The 23,482-nt window shown below is 48.0% G+C and overlaps 1 protein-coding gene across 1 annotated transcript; it reads left to right on the top strand.

Annotated features, from left to right (window-relative positions):
* Window positions 1-718: 718 nt before the first annotated feature.
* On the top strand, window positions 719-22,194 carry Zfyve27 (zinc finger FYVE-type containing 27). The gene is made up of 12 exons (XM_042689483.1): window positions 719-833; window positions 2,159-2,359; window positions 5,839-5,909; window positions 8,076-8,262; window positions 12,124-12,219; window positions 13,566-13,678; window positions 14,326-14,465; window positions 15,031-15,102; window positions 17,135-17,279; window positions 19,296-19,342; window positions 19,635-19,716; window positions 20,716-22,194. The coding sequence occupies exons 2-12, from the start codon at window positions 2,160-2,162 to the stop codon at window positions 20,778-20,780; spliced, it is 1,218 nt and encodes a 405-aa protein (XP_042545417.1). The 5' UTR covers window positions 719-833; window position 2,159; the 3' UTR covers window positions 20,781-22,194.
* Window positions 22,195-23,482: the final 1,288 nt, after the last annotated feature.

Raw genomic sequence — 23,482 nt, 5'->3', positions numbered from 1 at the left:
AGAACCGTGTAGCTACCCAGGAAACAATGGAAGACATTCTCTGCTAGGTACCTGGCACACAGGGCACAGTTCCCGCCCTTCCAGGGCTCTCAGCCCCTGGGGGCGACAGTCAGGTAAGAGCCCAAGTGTGCGTGCGTGCGTGAGCGCGGAGGGGCGCAGAGACGCGCCTCGGTTCCTCTTCTTCCTTTCTTCCTTCCCTCGCTTTCCTTCTCCCTGACCTCCCCCTCCCTCCCTCCCCTCCCTCCCCCGCTTCTTCTGGTTCTTCCCTCCTCCCCTCCTCTCCTCCCCTCCCTCCTCCTCTTCTTCTCGTCCTTCCCTCCTCCCTCCCCCTCCCTCCCTCCCTCCTTCCTTCCTTCCTTCCTCAGGCTGTAATCCCTAAATGCTGGGGTAATCACATCCCTGAGCCACCCAGCCGGGCTCGGGGTCCGGCGGGGCGGAGCGACGCAGGGTCTCGGGCCCGCGCAGGCGCTGTCGGCCGGAAGCGAGCGAACACCGCCCGTGAGGGCAGAAAGGCGCAGGGGCACCGCGCTGACAACCAAGAGCGCTCACCTAGGCCGGGCGGGAGGGCGGAGACTAACCCGGAGTGGAGGCGGGGCGAGGAGAACGCGATGACGTCAGAGCACGTCGCCGCCGAACGGCTGGCGTCCCGGAAGCGGCGGAGGCGGAGGCGGAGGCGAAGGGGGCTCTGGGACCTGCAGATTCCGGATAGCCCTGGGAGGAGGCGCCGCGTCGGGGCGGGGCGGGGCGGGCCCGGGGAGACGCTCTGGGGTGCAGGGGTCCTTCCGGTGCCCTCTGGCCGTCCCTGCCCCTCCTCTTTCCGAGCCAGTGTCCAGGTAGGTGGGGCCGCCACGCCCCCGTCCCCCGTGGAGGCCGATCTTGGGGGTAGCCTCTCTGGGCCTCCTTAGCCGTGGAGGCCTTTGCCAGTGCTGACCCGACCCTCTCGCTCTGGCATGTCCGGGTCCTTTCACCCTGGGTCGGTCCCTGGGGCTTGGGGTGCCCGGTGACCTCTTTATCGCCTCCCTCCTTAGGTTCTTTGCCTAGGACTGGTTTACGTGGCCGTTTGCTCAGGTTCTGTTCACCTCCCCTTCCCCCCCAGTAGCCACTTAGCGCTCAGAGAAGGACTTTGAAGTCAAGAAAAGAACTTAATAAAGGTTCCCAGGACTACGTTAATAAAGGTGCTCTAAGGGAGGTGGGAATGAGACTTCGGGAAGGAAGGTGGTGGTGGCCCTCAGGGGCCCACGAAGTTGCTGGGCGCTGAAGGAACTGGAGTGGGTTAGAGGCTGAGCAGGGCAGGAGACAGTAGTAGTCCCCGAGAGATGTAGTTTCTTATTCAACAAGCAGTTACTACTAAGCACAAACGGTGTACATTAACAGTAATGAATGGAAGCCCGCCAAAGTTAAAAGACCCGAAGAAAGCGAGGAGTTGTATTTTGGAGATATGATAAGGGTCATTAGGAAGAGTGCATAAAACTTCTGAAGCACTGGGAACTCCCAGTCCAGACTGGGGAGGTTGCCAGAGATTTCTCAGAGCAAGAGAGTGAGGTTTAAGGTGACACCTGCAGGAGGAGTAGGAATGAAAGATCTGGAGAGAAATATTCTAGGACATCATTTCCCTTGAGATTGTTGGCTGCCTCCTTCCAGCAACTAAATGTGCCTGCACATTATGACTTTAAAGTCTTGATGGAAACAAGCATTGATTAGATGGGAGCCTGAAAAACAGGATTTGTGTGTGTGTGTGTGTGCGCATGGGTGCGTGCACATGTGCACACACACGTAGGTGTGTACTAGAACTTGAACTCAGAGCCTGGGTGCTGTCCCTTAGCTTTTCCACTAAAGGCTGTTGCTCTACCACTTGAACCACAGCTCCACTTCCAGCTTTTGGGTGGTTAATTGGAGATACAGTTTCAGGAACTTTCCTACTCCAGCTAGTTTTGAACTGCAGTCCTCAGATCTCAGCCTCCTGAATAACTAGGATTAGAGGTGTGTATTTGAATAATTCACTTTACCCTGTTGAACTGCAGCAGAACCCTGTGAAATGAATTTTCCAGATGTAGGAACCCTGTTCACCTCACTGTTAGTGCCACATGCAGTAATTCAAGGGGGAATGTGTAGGGGACTGGAAGTACAGTGCAAATATCAGGAATTATTATGGTTACAGGATGCAGACATCAGAGCGAGAGGGGAGTGGGCCAGAGGTGAGTCCCAGCGTGATGACTGAGGCTCTCCCAGAATCTCCACCTCCCCCTACCAAGACTGCAGCAGCCTTTGATCTTTTCAACTTGGTCCTGTCGTACAAGAGGCTGGAGATCTACTTGGAACCTCTGAAGGATGCAGGTGATGGTGTTCGATATTTGCTCAGGTACAGTCTTTCTGGAGTACTCCTCGTCTGCTGGGCCATCTAGCTCCCTGCTCCATAGTTGCTAGTCATCTAAGCAGTGGTTGTGCAGTCTGTTCTCACCCTAGCTATGGCCTGTTCTGGTGGGTCTATTTGACATCTAGATTTATCCAGGTCTGCCCTGTGTCCTAGCCCTAATCCAGGAGAGGCAAGAACTGGACACCGCCTGGTCTTTGATCAAGATTCTTCTTTGTGACAAGATAACTTCCTGTCTCTGGACTGTTAGGCTTGAACATTGGCTTTCTACAGCACATAACAGGCTTAATTTTTTCTCCTTCTTTTCCGACACTAGTATAATACTAAAGTTAGAGTACAATTTTGAGCAAAAGTCAAATGCAAAATAATTATGAGGGCTGGGAAGGTGGCTTAGTGGAGGGTATTTGCTTCACATGCATTAGCCCCTGGGTTTGATTCCTTAGTACCACGTAAACAGAAAAAAAGCCAGAAGTGGTGCTGTAGCTCAAGTGGTAGAGCACTAGCCTTGGGCTGGAGAGCTGAGCACAGCACTCAGGCAGAGATTTCAAGCCCCATGACCAACAAAAATTATGAATGAGATGGTACTATTTTCATTAGTCATTTGGGGTTATGAATCGCAGTTTTTTTTTTCTATTTTTCTGTAGCTTTCATCCTCCATAATTTTCTCTTTTCATTCAGCCTGCTTTATTTCTTAAAAAAAAATTAAAAGCCTTTGAAAATACAGATATATGGCATCCTACTCTCTAAATACATCATTTGGTGCCTCTGAATAATGAATGACCTTTTCTTTCATCATCAAATTGTGCCCAACAATTATTAATAAATAATTATTAATAAACAATTTCTTGATGTCTTTCTGTATAGCCAGTTCATAATCAGATTAGCTCAGTTTTCTCAAGATATCATGAATTGTTTTGATCAAATCAAGTTCTAATCTAGTGCCATGCAGCCTGGGTGGTTTTGTCCTTTAAGTCTATTTGAGTCTAAACTAGTTTTTTTTTTTTGGGTCCAGTCTTGGGGACTGAACTCTGGGCCTGGGCACTGTCCCTCAGCTCTTCAGCTCAAGGCTAGTGCTCTACCACTTGAGCCACAGCACCACTTCTGGCTTTTTTCTTTTTGCTTATGTGGTGCTGAGGAATCAAACCCAGGGCCTCAGGCATGCAAGGCAAGCACTCTACCACTGAGCCAGCTTCCCAGCCCTAGTTTTGTTTCTTGATAGTGGCAGGCTGAAGACTGAGAGTTCTTACTTAGATTTAAGTAAGAAGTTAGATTTAAAGGCTGGGCTACAAGTTGAAGATGAAATTTTTAGCCTGAGGTGGCTCAGGCCTTGTAATCTAGTTGCTCAACAAGCCAGCCCAGGCAGAAAAGTCCTTGTCACTTGATCTCCAATTAACTAGCTGGACTCATGGCTCAAGCACTAGCTCTGAGCAAACAACTTGAGTGAATGAATGAGCAAGCTCTGGGTTCAAACTCTAGAAGAAAAATTAAAGGCTATTATTATTATTATTATTGGCAAAGGTTGATATTGTGTTACACAATATTAAAGAGTATTGTCCTAAAGAGTAGGACAACCTAAACTTTGAGCTTATTTAGGAGGGCTTTAGGGGTCAATGAATTCCACGAAACTGCATGTAAGTCTTTGTGTTCATTCATATTTTATTTATAGGAAAAAGCTTTTAGTTTTAATTGATCCAACCCTAAAATGCTTGAGAAGACTAGTAGGCAGAATGACTGGAATTCAGTTAGCTCAAAGGGTACCACTGAGTTTGGGTTCTTGCCTCAGACTGGAAATACTGGGCCTTTTTATTTTTTCCTCCCTTCTGGAGACAGGTTGAGTTATGAAGCCTGGACTGCCTTTGAGTTTTGGGCCATTTATTATTAACTGACCAACACCCTGACTTTTTTCTTTTAGTCCTTTAATTTATGACAGTAACCCTAGAGATGAAGTAGTCAGTGTTTAGAGCCATGTTTCTTCTCTTGCCTTTGGGGCAAGGGGTAGGTAGGAGGAGGGACTCTTGTCTTATTTTATAATCCCAGCAGCACCAGCTAGCTAACAAACTTTCATTTTCCTCAGGGTATGGGAAGGGTTCCAGAGAGATGGGCTGTGCTCTCTGACACATACTTTGTCCTTTTGAGGCAAAGTACAGAAGTTAAATATATCATACCCTTCTTTTCCTCTGCTGGTTGGTAGTGCCGACAGCAGCCTCAGTCAAGTCAAGAGATTTCTATTTCATGGACTGAGAGATCAGATGGGTGGAGTGAGTCAGAACTGGGCTCTTCAAAGCCCCCTTCCTCTAGCCTGTGTTCTTGGATGCTGGCAGAAGGCGCACTGGTCCATGAAAGTGGCTGTCAGATTAGCTTGTGCTTTTGATTGTTCTTTTCTTAGTAAAGAGGATTTGACTTTGAAGAAGGACCTTAGCTAGTGCCTTGGCTATTAGATCTGAAGCCTGGAGCTGCAGTAAAAAAAATTTAAGACTCTCTTCTATGATCAGCTACTGTATTTATTTATTTATTGCCTGTCCTGGGGCTTGTGAACTCAGGGCTTGGGTACAGTCTCAGAGCTGCTTTTGCTCAAGGCTAGCACTCTACTACTTAAGCCACAGCGCCACTTGCAGCTTTTTCTATGTATGTGATACTGAGGAATCAAACCCAGGGCTTCATGCATGCTAGGCAAGCACTCTACCACATTTCCAGCCCTACTTTATTTTTTTGTGGGTCTCCCAGCACCAAATTGTGGGAAGAAATGAGGTAGAGGGGAGGGGCCTTGGAAAGAAATGATGTTCAGAGGTAGTGTGATGTTTTTTTCTCAACTAGGACTGCCTTTAGACTTAGATTTTAATTTGCTTTTACTCTGGTAGCAGTCGCCAAGTGTTCTGTGGCTCAGTTAGAGTGGTACTGGTGGAGTGTGTTGAACTTCAGGAGCAAGATAGAGGTTATTGGGTTGAAAGCCTCACATGAGCTAGTTAACCTCATTTAGTAATAAGAATTTCTCCAATGAGAATACAAGAAAATGCATTTATATTCTGCATTGCTTGCCAGCAGTATGCCTGGTCTACTATTTGTTCTTTATTGGTTTCTGTGTTAAATGAATTATTGGGTAGTGTTGATATAATCTTACCGAATTGTGAAAAAGAATAAAGGAAAATATTGAAGAAAAGTATCTGTCAGCTTCCCCTGTCAAAGAGAAGAGACGCTTACAAAGACACTAGTGAAGCAGTATTAAATGGGTTTCTTAATAGGTGTTTTATAAATTCTTTCTTCTGGCAGAAAGTTTTGTCACCCCAGGGCTAATGTGACCGGTTGGCTTCTCTCCTAGTCATCTAGCTGAGAGACAGGCCCTCTTTTCATTTTCCCTTGGTCCTCTGTGCCCAGGCCTCCTTGTCTCCAGTATGGCTTTCCTATCTGTGCTGCCTGGGCTCCCCTCCCAGCTGGAGGAGTGGCTGGTGATCCGGATCTCTGTGTTTCAGGTGGCAGACACCTGTGTGCTCCTTGCTGACCTGCCTGGGCCTCAACATCTTGTTCCTCACTTTGAATGAAGGTAAGAACGGCTTCCAAGGGGTCAGTGTTTTGTGTCTTTTTGAGAATGAAGTGGAGGAATACTGAAATGTGGCAGTGTGTGAGGGGACCTCTCTCTGAGTGAGTTTCCCTCTGCTTGGTATCAGAACAGAGGCTCCAGAGGGATGATCCAGGTTGTTTGACTTTGGACAAGTTATTTAACGCACTGTTGAGACCTAAGTGTCCTTTTGTCTAAGGGGGATATCACTAGTGCTTTCCTCACAGGGTATTTATTTGTGAGGAATGAGAATGCATACCACATAGCTTCATAGCGGCTGTTACTGTTACTGTTCTCCCCTTCTTGACTGATGGCTGATGACCGATGACCTTTTTGTTTGCTTTTCTAACTGATTCGGGGGTCCTTGGGGCCATCCCGTGGGATAAGGGTCGTAGGAAGTTGGGCTGAGGAGGGACTTCTTGCCATATGCATTCTTTTCTCTGGTTCTGCAAGTGAGTCTAGGGGGGCCGGCTGGGCAGCCACCAGCAGTGAGGAGAGGCACAAAGCCTAGAGGAAGGTGTGGACGGGTGGGTAAACATAGTGGCCCGGATGGTGATCTCTCCTGGATCTATTGATAGTATTTTCTGTGACTCAACCCTTGCTTGGGTTGGAACCGCAGCTGGTTATAGAATTAGCCCTAGGAGAAATGAGGGAAGGGTCTGGGATAGAATGCTCTAAGGGGCTAGTCTTTATGTTTTTTCTTACTTTGTGTTCTATTTTTGTGACTCCTTTGTTTCTGGTGGAGGTAGTGTTTTAATTGGTTAAAAATAAACCCAGTTTGTGCAAGATTTCATCTTTTTTTGTGTGTGTATGCTGGGCCTGAAGCCTGAACTTGGGGCCTACGCATTATCCCTTAGCTTCTTTTGCTCTACCACTTGAGCCACAAGCTCCACTTCCAGTTTTTTTTTTTTTTGTCTGTCGTGGGGCTTGAACTCTGGGCCTGGGCGCTGTCCCTCAGCTCTTCAGCTCAAGGCGAGTGCTCTACCACTTGAGCTACAGCGCCACTTTCGGTTTTCTGGTGGTTTATTGGAGATAGGAGTCTTACGTCTCTCCTGCCCGGGCTGGCTTTGAACCTCGATCCTCAGATCTCAGTCTCCTGAGTAGCTAGGATTACAGGCGTGAGCCACCAGCGCCCGGCCACTTCCAGCTTTTTGTTGATTAATTGGAGATAAGAGTCTCATAGAGCTGGATGTTGGTGGTTCATGCCTATAATCCTAGCTACTCTGGAGGCTGATATCTGAGGATCACGGTTTAAAGCCAGCTGGGGTAGGTAAGTGTGTGAGACTCTGATCTCCAATAAACCACTCAGAAAACTGGAAGTGGCTCTAGGCTCAAGTGGTAGAGTGCTAGCCTTGAGCTGAATAGCTCTGGAACTGTGCCCAGGCCCAGAATTCAAGCCCACAACCATTAAAAAAAAAAAAAAAAAAAGAGTCTTATAGATTTTGCTGCCTGGGCTAGGTTCAAACCATGATCCTCAAATCTCAGCTTCCTGAGAAGCTAGGATTACAGGCATGAGCCACTGGTGCCTGGTTCATCTTTTTCTTAATCTCTTCTTTGATCAAAATTTGCCAGCATGATAGGTTTCTTTGAATATATTTCTGAAGTATGTCAGTTTTTGTGACAGAAATTTAACACACATTTATTAGTAGCCCGCTGCTCTCTTAGCTTCCTGTTGGGATACGAAGTGATACGGGAGACATTCCCTTTTTGAATTTCATCTCAGCCTCAGTATTTCTGAGGCCTGTGTCAGAAGGCACCTAAGAGCCAAAGGAAAGGCTTCCAGTCTGCCTTAATGGCCAGGGTGCAGGCAGGAGTTACCTACTACATGCTGGCAGCATTTTTTTAATGTTTTAGAGATGAAGCTGGAACTCCCATCAGTGATCACATGGACAAAGTGCCAGCTCTTAACAGCTTCCATTAGCCAAAAGTGAACACACCCATAGTCTATAGTGTGGTGATAAAAATCTATGAGGAAAAACAAAACTGGCTTCAGGAGCCTGGTGGGTGGATGAAGTACTCTTGTCTTCCCTGTAGGGTGAACAGGAAAGACCTCCTAGGGAGGGCCCTGGTGGAGGTGAGGAGTGAGCATGTAGGTGGGCAGTTCCTGGGCCTTACTAAACTATATTACTTGCAGTGTTCTTAATTTCTTAGGTGCCTGGTACTCGGTGGGTGCCCTATTGATTTCTGTGCCTGCCTTGCTGGGCTACCTTCAGGAGGTTTGCCGGGCACAGCTGCCCGAATCTGAACTGATGCGGAGGAAGTATCACAGTGTAAGACAAGAGGACCTGCAGAAAGTTCGTCTTTCTCGACCCGAGGCCGTGGCTGAGGTGAAGAGCTTGTGAGTATCAAAGAGAGGCCTGGGAGATGGGGAGACTAGAAATGACAGCAGCTGCTGCATAGTGCATTTGCATGTGCCAGACTTCATATTGGGTAAACCACAGATGCTACTCCATTTAATCTTCTGAACAGTTCTGGGTGGTGGTTGCTATTATCCCCACTTACAGCTGGCAAGTGAGCTGGATGAGCCTCCAGGTTCAGCCAACTTCACAGCTTGCTCTTTCCCCTAGAAACACTAACATCTTCACTAAGCACTGTGCCTCCACATGTCACTACATGGGTTCAAATCGCAGCTCTTCCACTTACTTTGTAACATTGGGTAAGTTGCTTTGCTCCTCTGTGACTCAGGTCCCACGTCTGTCAACTAGGATGATAGGGCTTACTCAGAGGGTGAAGATTACTCCAGTGTTAGGTCTGCAGAATGTGTTTAGTATGTATTATGTTTAGATGTACTATGGAGAAATTCCTAAACATGACAGAGCTGATACTTTGAGGAAGCAGCTGAAGGAAGCTGAACAAAATTAATTGTTCCAACTTAGGTGGCAGCTGGACTTTTCTGTGTAGGATTTTGATATACCACAAGAGTGGCACAAGTTAGAAATAAATGTATTGCTGGGCCTGCCCAGCAATGGGGCCAGGTATCTGTTGTTGTTGCTTCTTCCTTCCTTCCCTCCTTCCTTCCCTCCTTCCTTCCTTCCTTCCTTCCTTTCTTCTTTCCTTCCTTCCTTCCTTCCTCTCTCTCTTTCTCTCTCTCTCTTTCTCTCTCTCTCTCTTTCTTTGGTCTGGTCTTGGAGCCTGAACTCTGGGCCTGGGCCCTGTCCCTCAGCTCTTCAGCTCAAGGCTAGCATTTGAGCCATAGCACCACTTCCGGCTTTTTTTTTTCCTGCTTATGTGGTGCTGAGGAATTGAACCCAGGGTCTCTTTCATGCAAGGCAAGCACTCTACCACTGAGCCACCTTCTCAGCCCTCTTTCTTTCTTTCTTTCTCTTTTTTCTTTCTTTCCTTCCTTCCTTCCTTCCTTCCTTCCTTCCTTCCTTTCTTTCTTTCTTTCCTTCCCTCCCTCCCTCCCTCCCTCCCTCTCTCCCTCCCTCCCTCCCTCCCTCACTCCCCCCCTCTCTTTCTTTCTTTCTTTCTGGCCTGGCACTGTCCCTAAGCAACTTTTGCTCAAGGCTAGCATTCTGCCACTTGAGCCATAGTGCCACTCTGGCCTTTTTTGTGATTTAATTTGAGATAAGAATCTCATAGGCTGGCTTTGAACCATGATCTTCAGATCTTAGCCTCTTGAGTAGCTACGATTACAGTCAAAGAACCGCCACTGGCTCCAGTGTTTGTTTCTTTTTTACTGTGAAATAATTTTAAACCTAGAGAAGAGGTACATAAATGACACAAACAGGCCCCATAGGTCCTTTACTCAGCTGGGACTATTGTTAACTTTTACCGCAATGGTTCCTGAGATCTCACTGCATTTCCCCCCCTTACCCCCAAACTGTTTGAAAGTAAGTTGCAAAAATAGAGGCTGGGAAGGTGGCTCAGTGGTAGAGTGCTTGGGTTCTATTCCTAGCACCACAGAAGCAGAAAAAGCTGGAAGTGGCACGGTGGCCCAAGTGGTAGAGTGTTAGCCTTGAGCTGAAGAGCTGAGGGACAGTGCCCATGCCCAGGGTTTAGGCCCTATGACCGGAGGTGGGGGGGAAAGAAAGAAAGTTGTAAATATCATGTATGTTTATCCCAAATATTTCAACCTGTATTTGTAAGAATAGGACTTCCTCTTACATATCTGTAGCACTGTAACTAGAAAGGAAATTCAATACTGCAACATTACCATGAGTCATCTACTATATGAATCATAACCATAATTTGCCAGTTGTTTTAGTAAACTTCCTATCATTTTCCCCTGATCCAGGATACAATCTAAGATCATACGTTATATTGAGGTTTTGTGTGTGTGTGTGTGTGTGTGTGTGTGTGTGTGTGTGTGTTATATGTATGTACTGGTTCTGGGGCTTAAATTCATGGCCTATACATTGTTCCTGAGATTTTTCACTCAAGGCTGGAGCTCTACCACTTGAACCATAACTTCACTTCTGCCTATTTGGTGGTTAATTGGAGAGTCTCACAGACTTTCCTGCCCTGGCTGGCTTTGAACTTCAGTCCTTAGGTCTCAGCATCCTGCGTAGCTAGGATTATAGGCGTGAGCTACACTGGTGCCCAGCCAGAAAGGAAATTTAATACAACATTAGCATGAATCATCTGCTATATGGATTATAAACATAATTTGCCAGTTCCGTTAGTAAACGTCTTCCTACCAATTTCTGTTACCCATCATATATTACATTATGTTGAGGGGTTTTGTTTTTTGTGTTTTTGTTTTTGTGGTGCTGGTTCTGGGACTTGAATTCAGGGCCTAGACATTGTCCCTGAGCTTTTTCACTCAAGGCTGGAGCTCCACTACTTGAACCACCACAGCTTCACTCCTGCCTATTTGGTGGTTAATTGGAGGTAAGAGTCTCACAGACTTTCCTGCCCTGGTGGCTTTGAACCTCGATCCTCAGATCTCAGTCTCCTGAGTAGCTAGGATTACAGGTGTAAGCCACCAGCACCAGGCTTACATTGAAGTTTTTTTTGTGTGTGTGCTGATGGGGATCAAATCCAAAGCTTTGCATGTGGGGCAAATGTTCTATTATGGAGCTGCACAGACCTCACATTCCGCTTTTCTGCTTGTCTCCTGTAACTTAGAGCCTCAGTCTTTGTGCCTCTTGATTTTGTGTACTTAAATACTACCAGCTTTTTCTTTTATAGGAGCCCCCTCAGTTTGGATAAGTTGGCTCCTCTTGGTTAGACTCAGATTATGCATCTTCGACAGGACTATGGCAAGGAATGTGGACTTTCATGTTGGTAGCCCATAATGTCAGGAAATGTTAACTCTGTCCATTTGTGTACAGCTTCCCACTGTGCATCATCCTCTCCTTTCATTGTTAGTAATCTGAAGGGAGATACTGTGAGGCGCATCAAACATACACCCACTGTTTAAAACCACTCATGGTCTTTCCTTAATCACTTTATTACTGTGATGGTTGGAGAGATGATTTTCTGATTACCATTCTGTCTATATTAGTATGAGCCCATATTATCAGTATGAACTCTTAGATTTTTATTTGATTCTGTGGGTTGTAATCTATTGCCTTCATTTGTTTTCATCTCAATTGTTTTCATCTCAAATTGTTCTAGATTTGGCTAGTGGGACCACTTTAGAGTTGCTTTTTGTGTCTCCATCATTTCCCAGTGCTTCTGTTATGGTACAACAGGATGTTTGCGTTCATCTTTTACCTCCCCTGCTTCAGCTCTGAAGCAGACATTTTTCCAAGGACCCTGGATAGATAGATAGTCTGGATCTGGGTGCCAGATGTGCTCGTGCTTCTGGGGTTTATCTCTGTTAACAGAACTCCCCAGGTGGTCGACCTTACATTTTAGGTGAGCAGACATTGATCTGCCATTTATCCTCCTGGTGCCATGTACCCACGGTGCTGTGTACCTGTGGGGTGGGTCTTCGGTTACTCACTTGACATATGAGGGAACTTCAGCAGTGGGACACTTAGGTAGCTTGGCTGACATCCATAGTTAGCAAGAACAGAAGCTCTGAACTGGTTCTCCCATAGGAGAGGATCAAGAATGGGATGGAGCAATACCTGGGCCAGCTTGGCAAGACCCTCTTACCCCCCACTCTTGAGATTCAGGCAGTGCATTCAAGAAGGTGGAATACCTATTTCTGCCTGTGGTCCCAGGCTCTGCCTCCACAGACTTTCATCCTGCCCAGTGAGTGGGCGGGGCAAAGCCTGCCCACTCATAGGAGCCCCTGTGTCTGCAGCTTGATCCAGCTGGAGGCCTTCTTGACTCGCCTGTGCTGCACCTGTGAAGCTGCCTACCGTGTGCTGCACTGGGAAAACCCTGTGGTATCGTCTCGGTGAGTGGCCCCTCCCCTTCCCCACCTCCGCTCCCCTGTTGGAATTGGCAGCTTGAAGCCCTCCCCTGCCAAGCAATGGCAGCTATCTTGAAATGGCTTGAAAGGTAGGTTCCCTCCTACCTCGGGGGAAGAGCGTCCTATGCTACGTGTATAGATCTGCAGGGGTACTGTTGAGCTCTAATTTGTTGCTATTGTTTAGATGCTTTAAAAAAAGTGTAGCAAAAGTACTTTAATAATACACAAATCACTCACCATGTAATCTACCACTTTGAATATAGCAGTTCATCTCATGTTCAGCTTTCTTCTATAGTTGGTCATAGGTATATACTTTATAGATGCATAGCTTCATAGTGTTTTGAGACTTCTCCCTCATTTTCTCCCTTCCACTGGAATGAATATGTTTGAAGCTCTACATAGGAATAATAACTATAATTAATTTATTCAGTCCTCACTTTGTGTCAGATACTGTATCTTAGTCTTCATAGTAATCCTATGAGGTAGATGCTGTTGTAATCCCCCTTTTATGGGTGAAGGAAGTTAAGTAATACTCAGAGTGCAGGATGTGTGCAAAGAGAAATAGCAGAGCTAGACTCACATTCCAGGCTGTCTGTAGACATCAGAGTCTAGTTCCTGAGTGTGATAACAGTTGATCCATTCATGTGCCCTAGCCTCAGACATCAGCATAGTCTCACCAGTCAGTTGTCAGAAACCAGTGACTTGTTGATACTTCGAAGTCCTTTCTCATCATGATTTTTATACTGGTTTGATGTATAGTTAAAAAAAAAGTTTGCATATAAAAAAGTATAAAAAAGCAGTATAAAAAAAAAAGTTTAAAGCTGGGCGCCGGTGGCTCACACCTATAATACTGGCTACTCAGGAGGCTGAGATCTGAGGATCGTGGTTCAAAGCCAGCCCGGGCAGGAAACTCTGTGAGACTCTTATCTCCAATAAACCACTAGATAACCAGAAATGACGCTGTGGCTCAAGCAGTAGAGCACTCGGGACAGTGCCCAAGCCCAGAGTTCAAGGCCCATGACTGATAAAAAAAAAAAAATTTAGCCAGGTGCTGGTGGTTCATGCCTGTAATCCTAGCTACTCAGGAGGCTGAGATATGAGGATCATGGTTCAAAGACAGTCCGGGCACGAAAGTCCATGAGTCTCTGATTAACCACCAGAAATCCAGAAGTGTCACTGTGGCTCAGTGCCCAAGCCCAGAGTTCAAGCCCCACAGCCAAAAAAAAAAAAAAAAAAAAAAAAAAATCTGTTTCTCACCTATATCCCTATGTGAGTGTGCTTAGTCTAAACCTGTTTCCTTCTGATTTTGTGAATTTCTTTTGATCTTCCAGGTTCTATGGGGCTCTTCTGGGCACAATTTGTATGCTGTATCTGCTGCCTCTCTGCTGGGTCCTTGCCCTTTTAAACAGTACACTGTTTCTGGGGAATGTGGAGTTCTTCCGAGGTAAGCCCTAGAGAGCCTGACATTTGGGGCACAGACTGGCCAGCAGCTGTTTAGGCCCTCTGCTTCATCTCTGTAGTTCTTTGCCTGTTACTGTCCTTTCCACAAGGGGGCAGCACCACACTGGGGTGCTCTGGAGGACCCTAGATCCCTGAGGATGACATCTCACCAGGGAGGCTGCCATGTGCAGTCCTCTTTCTTTCTAAAGCAGATGAATCATTGCTTCCTGAGATTGGTGGCTTCTGGGAGATGGAGCAGTGTTTTCCCAAAATTCTGCCTGTCCCCTGGGTAGCAGCCACCTGGAGTTGCTGCTACATCTCTGTGTGATTACAGTCTGCTGTCTGGCTTCTAAAGTGCTGAGACAGTCTTGTTACTTGAATGACTGTTACATTTGTTTTCCACCCTCTGCTGGGGTAATAATCACAGAAGCTGCAACTTAGGGCACACCTTCCACACTGAATCTTTAGTGGTCTGGGTTAAGTGGTGATGCCTGTGTTGCTCATGAGGCTTAGGTTGGGTGACTTGCCCAGTTAGGAAGGCAGCTCTTTCAGTAGCAGTGGGTGGGGCACTTGGTGGAAGTTGCCGCCCCCAGAGTACTACTTACTCTGTCTTGTATCTACCTCCTACCCTGTTCTCCTTGCTCTGGGTAGTGGTGTCTGAGTATAGGACATCTCTGCGGCGGCGGATGAACCCCAAGCAGCAACAACGAGTCTTTGAGAGCCCACTACTGCCAGATGTTGGGGGGAAAGGTACTCTTCTGGATAGCACGCCTGCCCCCACTCCCACGGAGGTGAGTACTCCTGGTCATCACAAGAGCTGCTGAGAGCAGATGGGGGTCCTCCTTCTAGCAGCTTGCTTATATAGTACATAGTTCCAGGACTGGCCTCTGATGTGATTCCTGCTCCTTCCTGGGCCTGATCTCTGGTGTGCTTAATAATAAGCATAATAAAAATAACTGCCCTGCACTTTATTGAGTACCTACTGTGTCAGATTCTGTTCTAAGTGCCTTATAGATATTCCTGCAAGGAAGGTAAGTTGTGTCTGAGAGTAGCAGAAGAAAAGGCTGAGCCACAGAGTGGTTGCCTAAGGCATCATTGCTAGTGAGTGGTGCCACTGGGTCTTAGTCCAGGCCCTATGGTTCAGAGCTATACTCTCAGCCACTGAGGACCAGCTGTGATCTTGTGCCCATCTTCCTGCCCTGAAGGGTTAGAGGTTGTTTTCTTTCCCATGACTCACTACTTTTTGAAATGGTGCCATTTCCTCTGGGGTAGGAACCTGAATGCTGGCTCAGGGAAGATGGCCCTCTACTGTACAGCCATCAGCCTTCTTGTATGTGACTGAGACTCTCTTTCTAGGACCTCACACCAGGCAGTGTGGAGGAAGCTGAGGAGGCTGAACCAGATGAGGAGTTCAAAGATGCAATAGAGGTGTGTGGCCCTTCCCCAGCATGCTGTATGACCTGGTGTTCCTGGAGCTGAGGGTTTTATTTTTCAATATTCACATGAGAAGCCAAAACCTATCTGAGCGAGAGCTTATAGGTTGAAATGGGGCTACTGACCCCTTGATCCCTGCTCTGTGGCCCATCTAGTCATCTGTTTTGGGTTCCTAGGGCAGGGGTGGCTTTTCAGGTGTTGTAGAACTCCACTGGGGGCTTGTAATTTCTCTCTGGTGGCAATAGTAGACTTGGTGTCGGGAGGGCAGGTTGGAGGAGGGCTTCTCTGTGCCTCTGCTACTCTGGGTTCTGCAGAGTGAATTCCTCACTGTTCTTTTCAGAGGTTGGAGAAAGTGTTTGCATGGTTAAATTTGAGGTCAGGGGAAGTTCAACAGTTGTCTTGGTTTTAGGACAGTGGTTTGAACTAGTGTTTTGCATACGTGTCTTATTTGGCTTAAAAACTTTTAAAATTGTGTTTTGAGCTGGTGTTTAAAAATGATGGGATTTTATTTAGAACTCTAGGAGTAGCCCTGAGGCCACTGTCTCCTTTAGACAAACCCTGTATTACAGTTAGTGGCCATTGCTATTTATTGTCATCTTTGCTTTTTTGTAGGGGAGGCAGTGCTGGCATTTGAACTTAGGGACTTGGCTTGCTTGGCAGGTGTTCTACTGCTTGAGCCATGCCCCCAGCCCTTTTTGATTTTGTTACTTTTTCAGATAGGATCCTATGCTTTTTTGTCATATGATCTTCCTACTTATGCCTCCCTTGTAACTGGCATTCTGCCTGCCTTTTTGCTAACTTCTTTTTTTGTCAGTTGTGGGGCTTGAACACTGGCCCTGGGCGCTGTCCCTCAGCTCAAGGTGAGCACTCTACCACTTGTGCAAACAGTGCCACTTCCGGTTTTCTGGTGGTTTATTGGAGATAAGAGTTTCATGGACTTTCCTGCCTGGGCTGGCTTTGAACTGGGCTTTGAACTGTGATCCTCAGATCTCAGCCTCCTTAGTAGCTAGATTATAGGCGTGAGCCACTGGTGCCTGGCTTTTTGCTAACTTTTTTGCCTAGGCTATCTTCAAACTGTGATCCTCCTGATCTCTACTTTCTGAATATCTGTGATTATAGATGTGAGCATTTCACCTCTTCTTGACCAGATTATTGTTTTTCTTAGAGTAGGAAATAATTTCTCTTTATGTCTCTCTCTCTTTTTTTTTTAGTTTTTCAACTTCTTTAAAAATACTTTTTATTTAGAAATAGTGTAGAGAGGGGTTACAGTTACATGAGTAAGGTAATGAGTACATTTCCTATCGAGCATTATTCCTCCTCCTCTGTTTTTTCCCTGTCTTTATGTCTCTTTATAAACTGGACATTGAGATATAAGCAGTGGGGGTCTCTGGAATTTTCACCAATCCTTCACTCTCTAATCAGCCCAGTCTCTGCTGACATTTCAATTTTGACTGCTGTAAGATTTTCTCCAAGTCTTGGTAATGATTAGAAGTATGGACCTGGGGAGGATGGAGATACAGAGCATGATTTTCAAGCAGTACCTTTCAAGGAATACCTTTTGCATCTTGATGCAGCTCACATTTATGTTTGCGAAGTAGGTTAGACAAGTGTCCCGAAGACACTGTAAAGGCTATGTTCTTTCTGTTAGAATGCCCCATGTGAAAAGCGTAGTTCACAGCTTATTTCAAGCTTCTTCAGTGCTGACTCAGTCAGGGGAGAGCATCTGTTAACCTCGCTCTGTGTGTAGGAGGTGCTCAGAACTCAGGAGTAGCTTGGAGGTCCCCCTTTTGGTCCTCCTTGCTCTGCTATCTCTGTCTCTGTTTTCTCTCTTCTCTGCACCTTGGGAGGCAGGAGACCCACTTGGTGGTTCTGGTAAGTAGGAGCACTGGTAAGTAGGGCTGGGCTGGGCTGGGGGAGGGTGGCGGATCTGGCTATGCTGATGGGGTTGGCTGTGTCCAGGTGCCTCTGCCTGAAGGCCCCTGGGCCTTGTCAAGAGGTGGGGGACTGGAAGGAGCTGTTCCCACAGGAGGATGATGAGGGTGCCCCCTGCCCAGCAGAGGATGAGCTGTCCCTGCAAGACAATGGGTTCCTGAGTAAGAACGAGGTACTGCGCAGCAAGGTGTCCCGGCTCACAGAGCGGCTCCGCAAGCGTTACCCTACCAACAACTTCGGTATGGAGTGGGTTAGGGTGGCCAGGAAGGAATGTGGAGGCTGGGGCGGAGGGGATGTTGGCTATACACAGGGTCAGAGTGTTGGAATTATGAATTCTAATTGTGACTAGAGCAAGTGTCCATGGGATCTTGGAATGTTAGCATGTGTCTAGTGGAACTACTGAAGACACTTGTGTGGGTTTCTTGTCCTTCTCCTCTTCTTGAACACTAGCTCTCAGGAAGTTGGCCTGATGGCATCTGGGAGCCACTGTGTCCAGGCCATGTGTGGCTCTGGTCCTTGCATCTTCCCTTTTCATTCTAGATTGCCTGCACCCTGCTGAATGTCCTCAGCCTCTGTGAGCTCCGCATCATTTGGGGGTTAGGATTTTTTTTTGTCAGTAGTGGGGCTTGAACTCACAGCCTGAGAGCTGTCCCTGAGCTCTTTTGCTCAATCACTTTGAGCCACAGCTCCACTTCTGGTTTTCTGGTGGTTAATTGGAGATAAGAGTCTCACAGACTTTCCTGCCCAGGCTGGCTTTGAACCATGATCCTCACATCTCAGCCTCCTGAGTAGTTAGGATTACAGACGTGAGCCACTGGCATCTGGCTGTGGTTAAGATTTTTAAAACATGAACCTTGGTGGAACCATAACAAGGCTATTGCATTCCAGAGCTTCTCTCTAGACTCCTAGTGGGGAGGGCCCTACTTTGTCTTGGGGGCCAAATGATGGTTGCCCAGGCAGGCCTCATGGGGCCCGTAGCTTCTTTTGCTGTCTTTGTGGCCTCATCACAGGGGAGTCAGGATGGGAGAGTCTAGGCCTTTGCTGAGAATCCTGGCAGAAAGAGCACGTAGGAGTTAGGAGCAGGGCTGCTCTCCCCAATTGCCTGTCTGAACTGGTGTCAGCCCCTAGAGCCCTCCTGGAGCCCAGGCCTGTGTGAGGGTACTGGCTGCTGTTGGGTGCTTGGTTCTGGCTTTCCATCCAGTTTGGAGGAACTCTTGGACGTAAGCCCTAGTATCAGTCTTGCTTCTTTCCTTGACCTGTTGCCCTGTCCTCTTGCTCTGGGAGGCAGAGATAGGCTGCCTTCCTCAGTTCTCAGTGGAGCAGACAGTTTCCTGTACCACCAGCATGCATGGGCTTAGCTCTTCTCTATTTCCTCTACCTGAACCACAAGCTGGTCAAAAGCACTCTTACTACTAGTACCTAGCCTCAATACTCGAGTACTTCTAGTACCTTCTGGCTCTAGGTAGTCTTCCTTTCCTTGATCCCAGGAAAACTCCTTTAGCAAGAGCTCCAGTTCCTTCTTCCAGACAGACGGAGGCACTGCATGGAGATGTTAATACAGATTGGGGTCATTGTGTGAAAAAGAGAGGCCTGTTTTCTATTCCTGGCCAACCTGTGATCTGAGCAGATCACAGCAGGTCTTGGACCCCATGGCCCAGAAACCTTCTTCCCTATCCTTCATCTCTTCCTTATACCTCTCTCGCCTCCCTAAGCCATTTCCTAAGCTGCCATGGCCTACTGCCCGAAGCTTTGTCATCTTGTCATTGATGGTGCTACTCACAGTGCATGAGCAGTCTTCTCTTTGCCTCTTTGGAAAGTGCCCTGTTCTAAGCTTCTCATTTTGAATTTCCTAGTGGCAGAGAGCAGGTATGTGTGTTTTCAGGAGGCACTTCTATCCCTCTCTACAGGCAGTGTATGTAAGGAGAACTCAAAGGGGTCATGTCAGGCAGGCTTCGCCGGGAATTTGGAGGTTAGATCCTTGCCAGCTTGGCTGGATTCCTGGAGCAGATTCTCAAGCTGTTCTTTCATTTCTCTTGTGCCTATGAGTGGGGCTGCTTGCCTCTGGGAGGATGCAAAGACCAGAGCTGTACTGGCCTAGAGACAGTGGTTCGCAGGGGCCATCATGCTCCCATGTTCCCAGCCAGGGAATGGGCTGGGGTGGGCTGGTGTCCTGAGTGTCCATGTATGAGAATCAGGAGCAGAGAGGTGAGTGCTTGGGGCTGGCTCAAAACTGAGCTGTTGTCTCTGTTTCTCAGGGAACTGTACAGGCTGCTCTGCCACCTTCTCAGTGTTGAAGAAGAGGGTAAGTTTCAGGTGGTTTTCTGGGAGCTGTGTGCTTGTGATGGGTTCTGTGGGAGTTGAGGGGATTATTGAAGAAGTCTGACTGCTTGGGTCTCAGAGGCCTGGTGTCTGACGTTTGCTTTCACCAGCCTTCCTGTGCGGCGTTCAGTCAGTCCAGTCTCCCTTGTGCCTCACTGGGGCACTTCCCCAATCTGTCTCCTTGGGGAGGATTGTTGGTGAAGGGAAGTGCTTGAAGTTCCAGGTGCCTGAGAATGGCAGCTCCATCTGGCACTGACTTTGGTTCTTGTCTGCAGCGGAGCTGCAGTAACTGCGGGAACAGCTTTTGCTCTCGATGCTGCTCCTTCAAGGTGCCCAAGTCCTCCATGGGGGCCACAGGTGAGTGGTGCAGGGGTGGGTCAGGGTAGGGAGCTGATACTAGCTTTCTGCCCCTGAAGGGGAGGCCGCATTGTCGGAAAGGAGTGAAGACATCCTTGTCCAACATCTGTGGGAACATCTCATCCATCCCACTTAATCAAAACCTGGAGACATTTAATTCATGCGAAGAGTAGATATAATGAACCTGGGAATTGTGACACAAGGTAGCAGAATGAACACCTGTGACAGCTTCCATAGGAAACAACACGTAACAGTAGCACCCCTCTCAGGCTCCCCTCTACCTTTGGCAGAGACAGCCACCATGGTACCATTTCTAACTGAATAAAAACCATTTTCTTTTATGAAAACTGTACAAATGTGTTGTAAATGAAACATCCTCCTTTTTTCTCACTGTATGTGAATGCCTAGAGATCTGTATAACCTATCATGGCCCCATGTATCTCATGGACTTTTCTGCCCTAGCTGTAACCTCAATCCTCCTAATCTTATTCTCCAAATAGCTAGGATAACAGGTGCTGAAGTACCAGCACCTCTGACACACATTTTTGAAAAATGTGATGTTTTGCTTACTACCTTGTGGTATGTTAGTGTTAGACTAACTTCCCTCCCCCCCCCCCCCCCTTACTCATTAACTATAAAATTTAGAAAGTATACAGAAGAAGGAAGGGAAAAATAATCCTGTAATCTTACCACCCAGAGATAACCTCTGTTAAAACGTTTTAGGAAAATTTTCTCTGGTATTTTATTGTGAAGACATTTTTAAGTGTTTAGTTGGTGCCAAAAGATTTTTTAATGCTCAGAACACCTGGAGACGCCTAGTGTTGGCATCACTCGAGTTCCCAGATCCCCAGGAAGGAGGTGTGTCTGAGGCTAGCAGCAAGCTGGGTCAGGGAGGGTTTGGGCTGGGCGGTGGGTGGTCCGTCTGGGGCTTTGCGGGGGAGGTTCTAGTACTTGAAAGGGGACAAAGAAGTGTCTCACCAAGTTCTTCTTCCTTTCCAGCCCCTGAAGCCCAGAGAGAGACTGTGTTTGTGTGTGCCTCATGCAACCAGACCTTGAGCAAGTGACACAAGAGGCCAGGCTCCAAGAGGCAGCAGTCCTGGGGCCCCAGTAGATCCCCACTCTCTCCACCCCTGGCCCCTGTGGCGTGTGCTGGGCGAGTGTGGCCTGAGTGCTAGGTAGGATTCCCTGTCTGTCTCCTGCTGTCTCCAGCTTTGCTGGAGCAATGCTGTGCTCAAATCCCAGGGAGCCCTGGCTGTTTGCCCTGCCCTGTCCAGGGCCACATGGGTTCAGGGACAGCCAGGGAGTGTCCACTAGAGGGCAGCAGAGAGCTAGGACTGCTCTCAGCTAGGCTTCTATGGTCAGGGCTAGTCTGACTAGGCTTGGGGATTCCATGAGACCTGAAATTGGGGAAAGTTCTTTCCTGGGGGTATTGGGCTGGTCCCTCCACCTCAGGGAGCCTGTACAAGTGCTTGCAGCACTACACCCCAGCTCTGTGGTTTGAATGTTCTTCCTCCAGGTACCAGCATGTGACTAGTTTCCCATTAGTGTGGACAGGCCTAACAAGACCAGTAGCATTCTAGCAGGGCTGAAGTTTCCAGATTCCCTAGAGGAGTTGTGTTCAGGGGGCTGGTCCAGACCTTCAGTGTAAGGTGAGAACAGTATCACAAAGCCCCATAAGGCAGAGACCTTAGCTTATAAATCTCAGCTTACTTAATGCTGAGATGTCCTCAGCCCTGCTGGAGTGGCTGTAGGGTATTTGGATCACTCCTGTTCTCCTGCCCTGAGGCTGGGGCACCCTTTCCCTGGCCTAGCACCACATATCCCTTTCCCAGCCCTTGTCCCATGGAATGTGAGGCCTGGTGAGCCGAGCGGAGGTCCTGAAACCCTTGACTTTTGAGGTCTTGGAAAGTGTGGGATCTTGCTGAGCTGGGCCTTCGATTCCTAGGCCATTTGCTGGAGGGCAGGCTCAGTTATGGGATAGGGCCTCTTGGCCAGTTTTCTGTTCCCGTTGTTCTGTGGGGTCCATTATCTCAGCCTAAGCCCTTTAGCTGGCTCTGCCCTCTCTCCCCTGCCCCCAGCTGCCCTGCCTTTTCAATGTATTTATTTATTTATTTTATGGTTCCTGGGAACATGCAGCACAAGGCGCGGGGTGGGGAGGAAGAGGACTTCTCCTGCCTGGAACTCTCTTGTGCATCATGGCCTGCCTGGGGCCCACATCCACAGTGGCCCACATCCACAGTGGAGAGGGAGGGAAGGTTGGCAGACAGGGTCCCTCTCAGTCCAGCTTCCTGCCAAGCCACACATGAGGTGAAGTGCGGCCTGGCAACCAGGTGCCATTCTGTGGGGAGCCAGGCAGGCTTAGCATCCCCTTTGTCCTGGTGGGAGATGAGAGTTAAGTGCTCTGTGCTTGTTTACATTGGAGAACAGTGGAAAGGATCTGTGTATGTGGAGGATTGTCAATAAACGGCCTCAAGCTTCTGCTTTGTCCTGTTCTTGTCTCATGTTCTCCCTGGCCTGGAGGATCAGACCACTCTGCACTGCCTGAGCTTGCTGGCCTTGCTTGGCCTGCACCCCTGCTGGGGGTGGGGCTCTACGAACCCTGAGTGGCTGGGGTATGAGAACTGCTGCCTCAAACACACGAGGGGCACAGCACAGTCTGGATGTGGTGACTTGGGCTCTCCATCTTAGGATAAGATTGAGGACCCTGGGCTAGGGTTGGGGTGGGGATCAGAACTTTGTAAATGAGAAATAATGCATGCATTAGAATGGAAAGAGCCCAGCTAATCCCTGTGAGAAAGCTAAGAAGGGTCAGTGCTTGGAGGCTGAGAGCTGGCAGAAAAGAGACGGGCTGTGAGGTTAGAGGTCCAAGCAGTTCTGACAGCTGGGGTGGGCTCAGAGTTTGCTGGATGAAGGGCACTGTGCTCAGTGTCGCAGGTTACTCTACCGGATGCGGGCTGGAACCAGTTGCCCTGGTCTTTCTTCTTCCCCCCCATTTATAAAATGGGTTTAAGAGCAACATCGGCCTCTCGAGGCTGCTGTGCTGTGCTGCATGGAGCATGCGCCTGGCATGTGGTAAGTGCTCACAGGACAGACTGGATCCTCACAGCCTGTAAGGCTTATGACACTGATTTTTTTTTTTAAGCCAGAGAATGATTTTAGATTATTTTCAGAGAGAGTATCAGGGAGTGTAAACAGTGTCTATTGCTGGTGAACTATTAACAGATGGAGGCCAGGAAGGATGGTCATGGAACATGGCTCACTGATAGAAGAAATGCCGGTGTCCCCCCACCCTGGGTCAGTGTCCTTGAATGGTGAAGCCAAGGCCACCTTCTTGTCTCCTTGAGAGCAGGCAAGAGACATCTTTATTAAACTACAGTCTCCTGGGAAGACAAAGTCACAGAGGGATGGGACAGGATGGAGTACTTACAGCAGCTGGGGTCCACAGCGTCCAGAGGAGCTGGCTGGGGATGGCCTTGGAGACAGACTGGCCTCTGGAATTGAATGCCTGGTTTAAAAGACAGCTATCCATTTTCAGGTACGGGGGGGGGGGGGGGTACGGGGCAGTTGGGCAGCTGGGTTCTGCTACCTCCTTTGCATGTGCTAGTCAGGCCTGGGTCCCCAGCCCTAGCCTATTGGCCTTGGTTCTATTGATGTTTTATGGTGTGCTTATGTTGAGCACCTTCTAAGAGCTCTGCAGATCTTTTGGGGTCTTCAGGATGTGTGGCCCTTGGAGCAGAAGACAGATGAAGCTCTATCTTCATTGCTT

The sequence above is a fragment of the Dipodomys spectabilis genome, unplaced genomic scaffold (genome assembly GCF_019054845.1).
Source record: "Dipodomys spectabilis isolate Male_0828 unplaced genomic scaffold, ASM1905484v1 ptg000125l, whole genome shotgun sequence".
Lineage (NCBI taxonomy): Eukaryota > Metazoa > Chordata > Mammalia > Rodentia > Heteromyidae > Dipodomys > Dipodomys spectabilis.
The sequence above is the reverse complement of the archived record's forward strand: the minus strand, read 5'-3'. Positions and strand labels throughout refer to the sequence as shown.

Bases quoted from the DNA above. Each gene is read 5' to 3' on its own strand.
- Zfyve27 (XM_042689483.1), top strand. From the start codon at position 2,160: ATGCAGACATCAGAGCGAGAGGGGAGTGGGCCAGAGGTGAGTCCCAGC. The intron at 2,360-5,838 runs GTACAGTCTTTC...TCTGTGTTTCAG, and splicing joins GGTGTTCGATATTTGCTCAG to GTGGCAGACACCTGTGTGCT. The intron at 5,910-8,075 runs GTAAGAACGGCT...TTAATTTCTTAG, and splicing joins GTTCCTCACTTTGAATGAAG to GTGCCTGGTACTCGGTGGGT.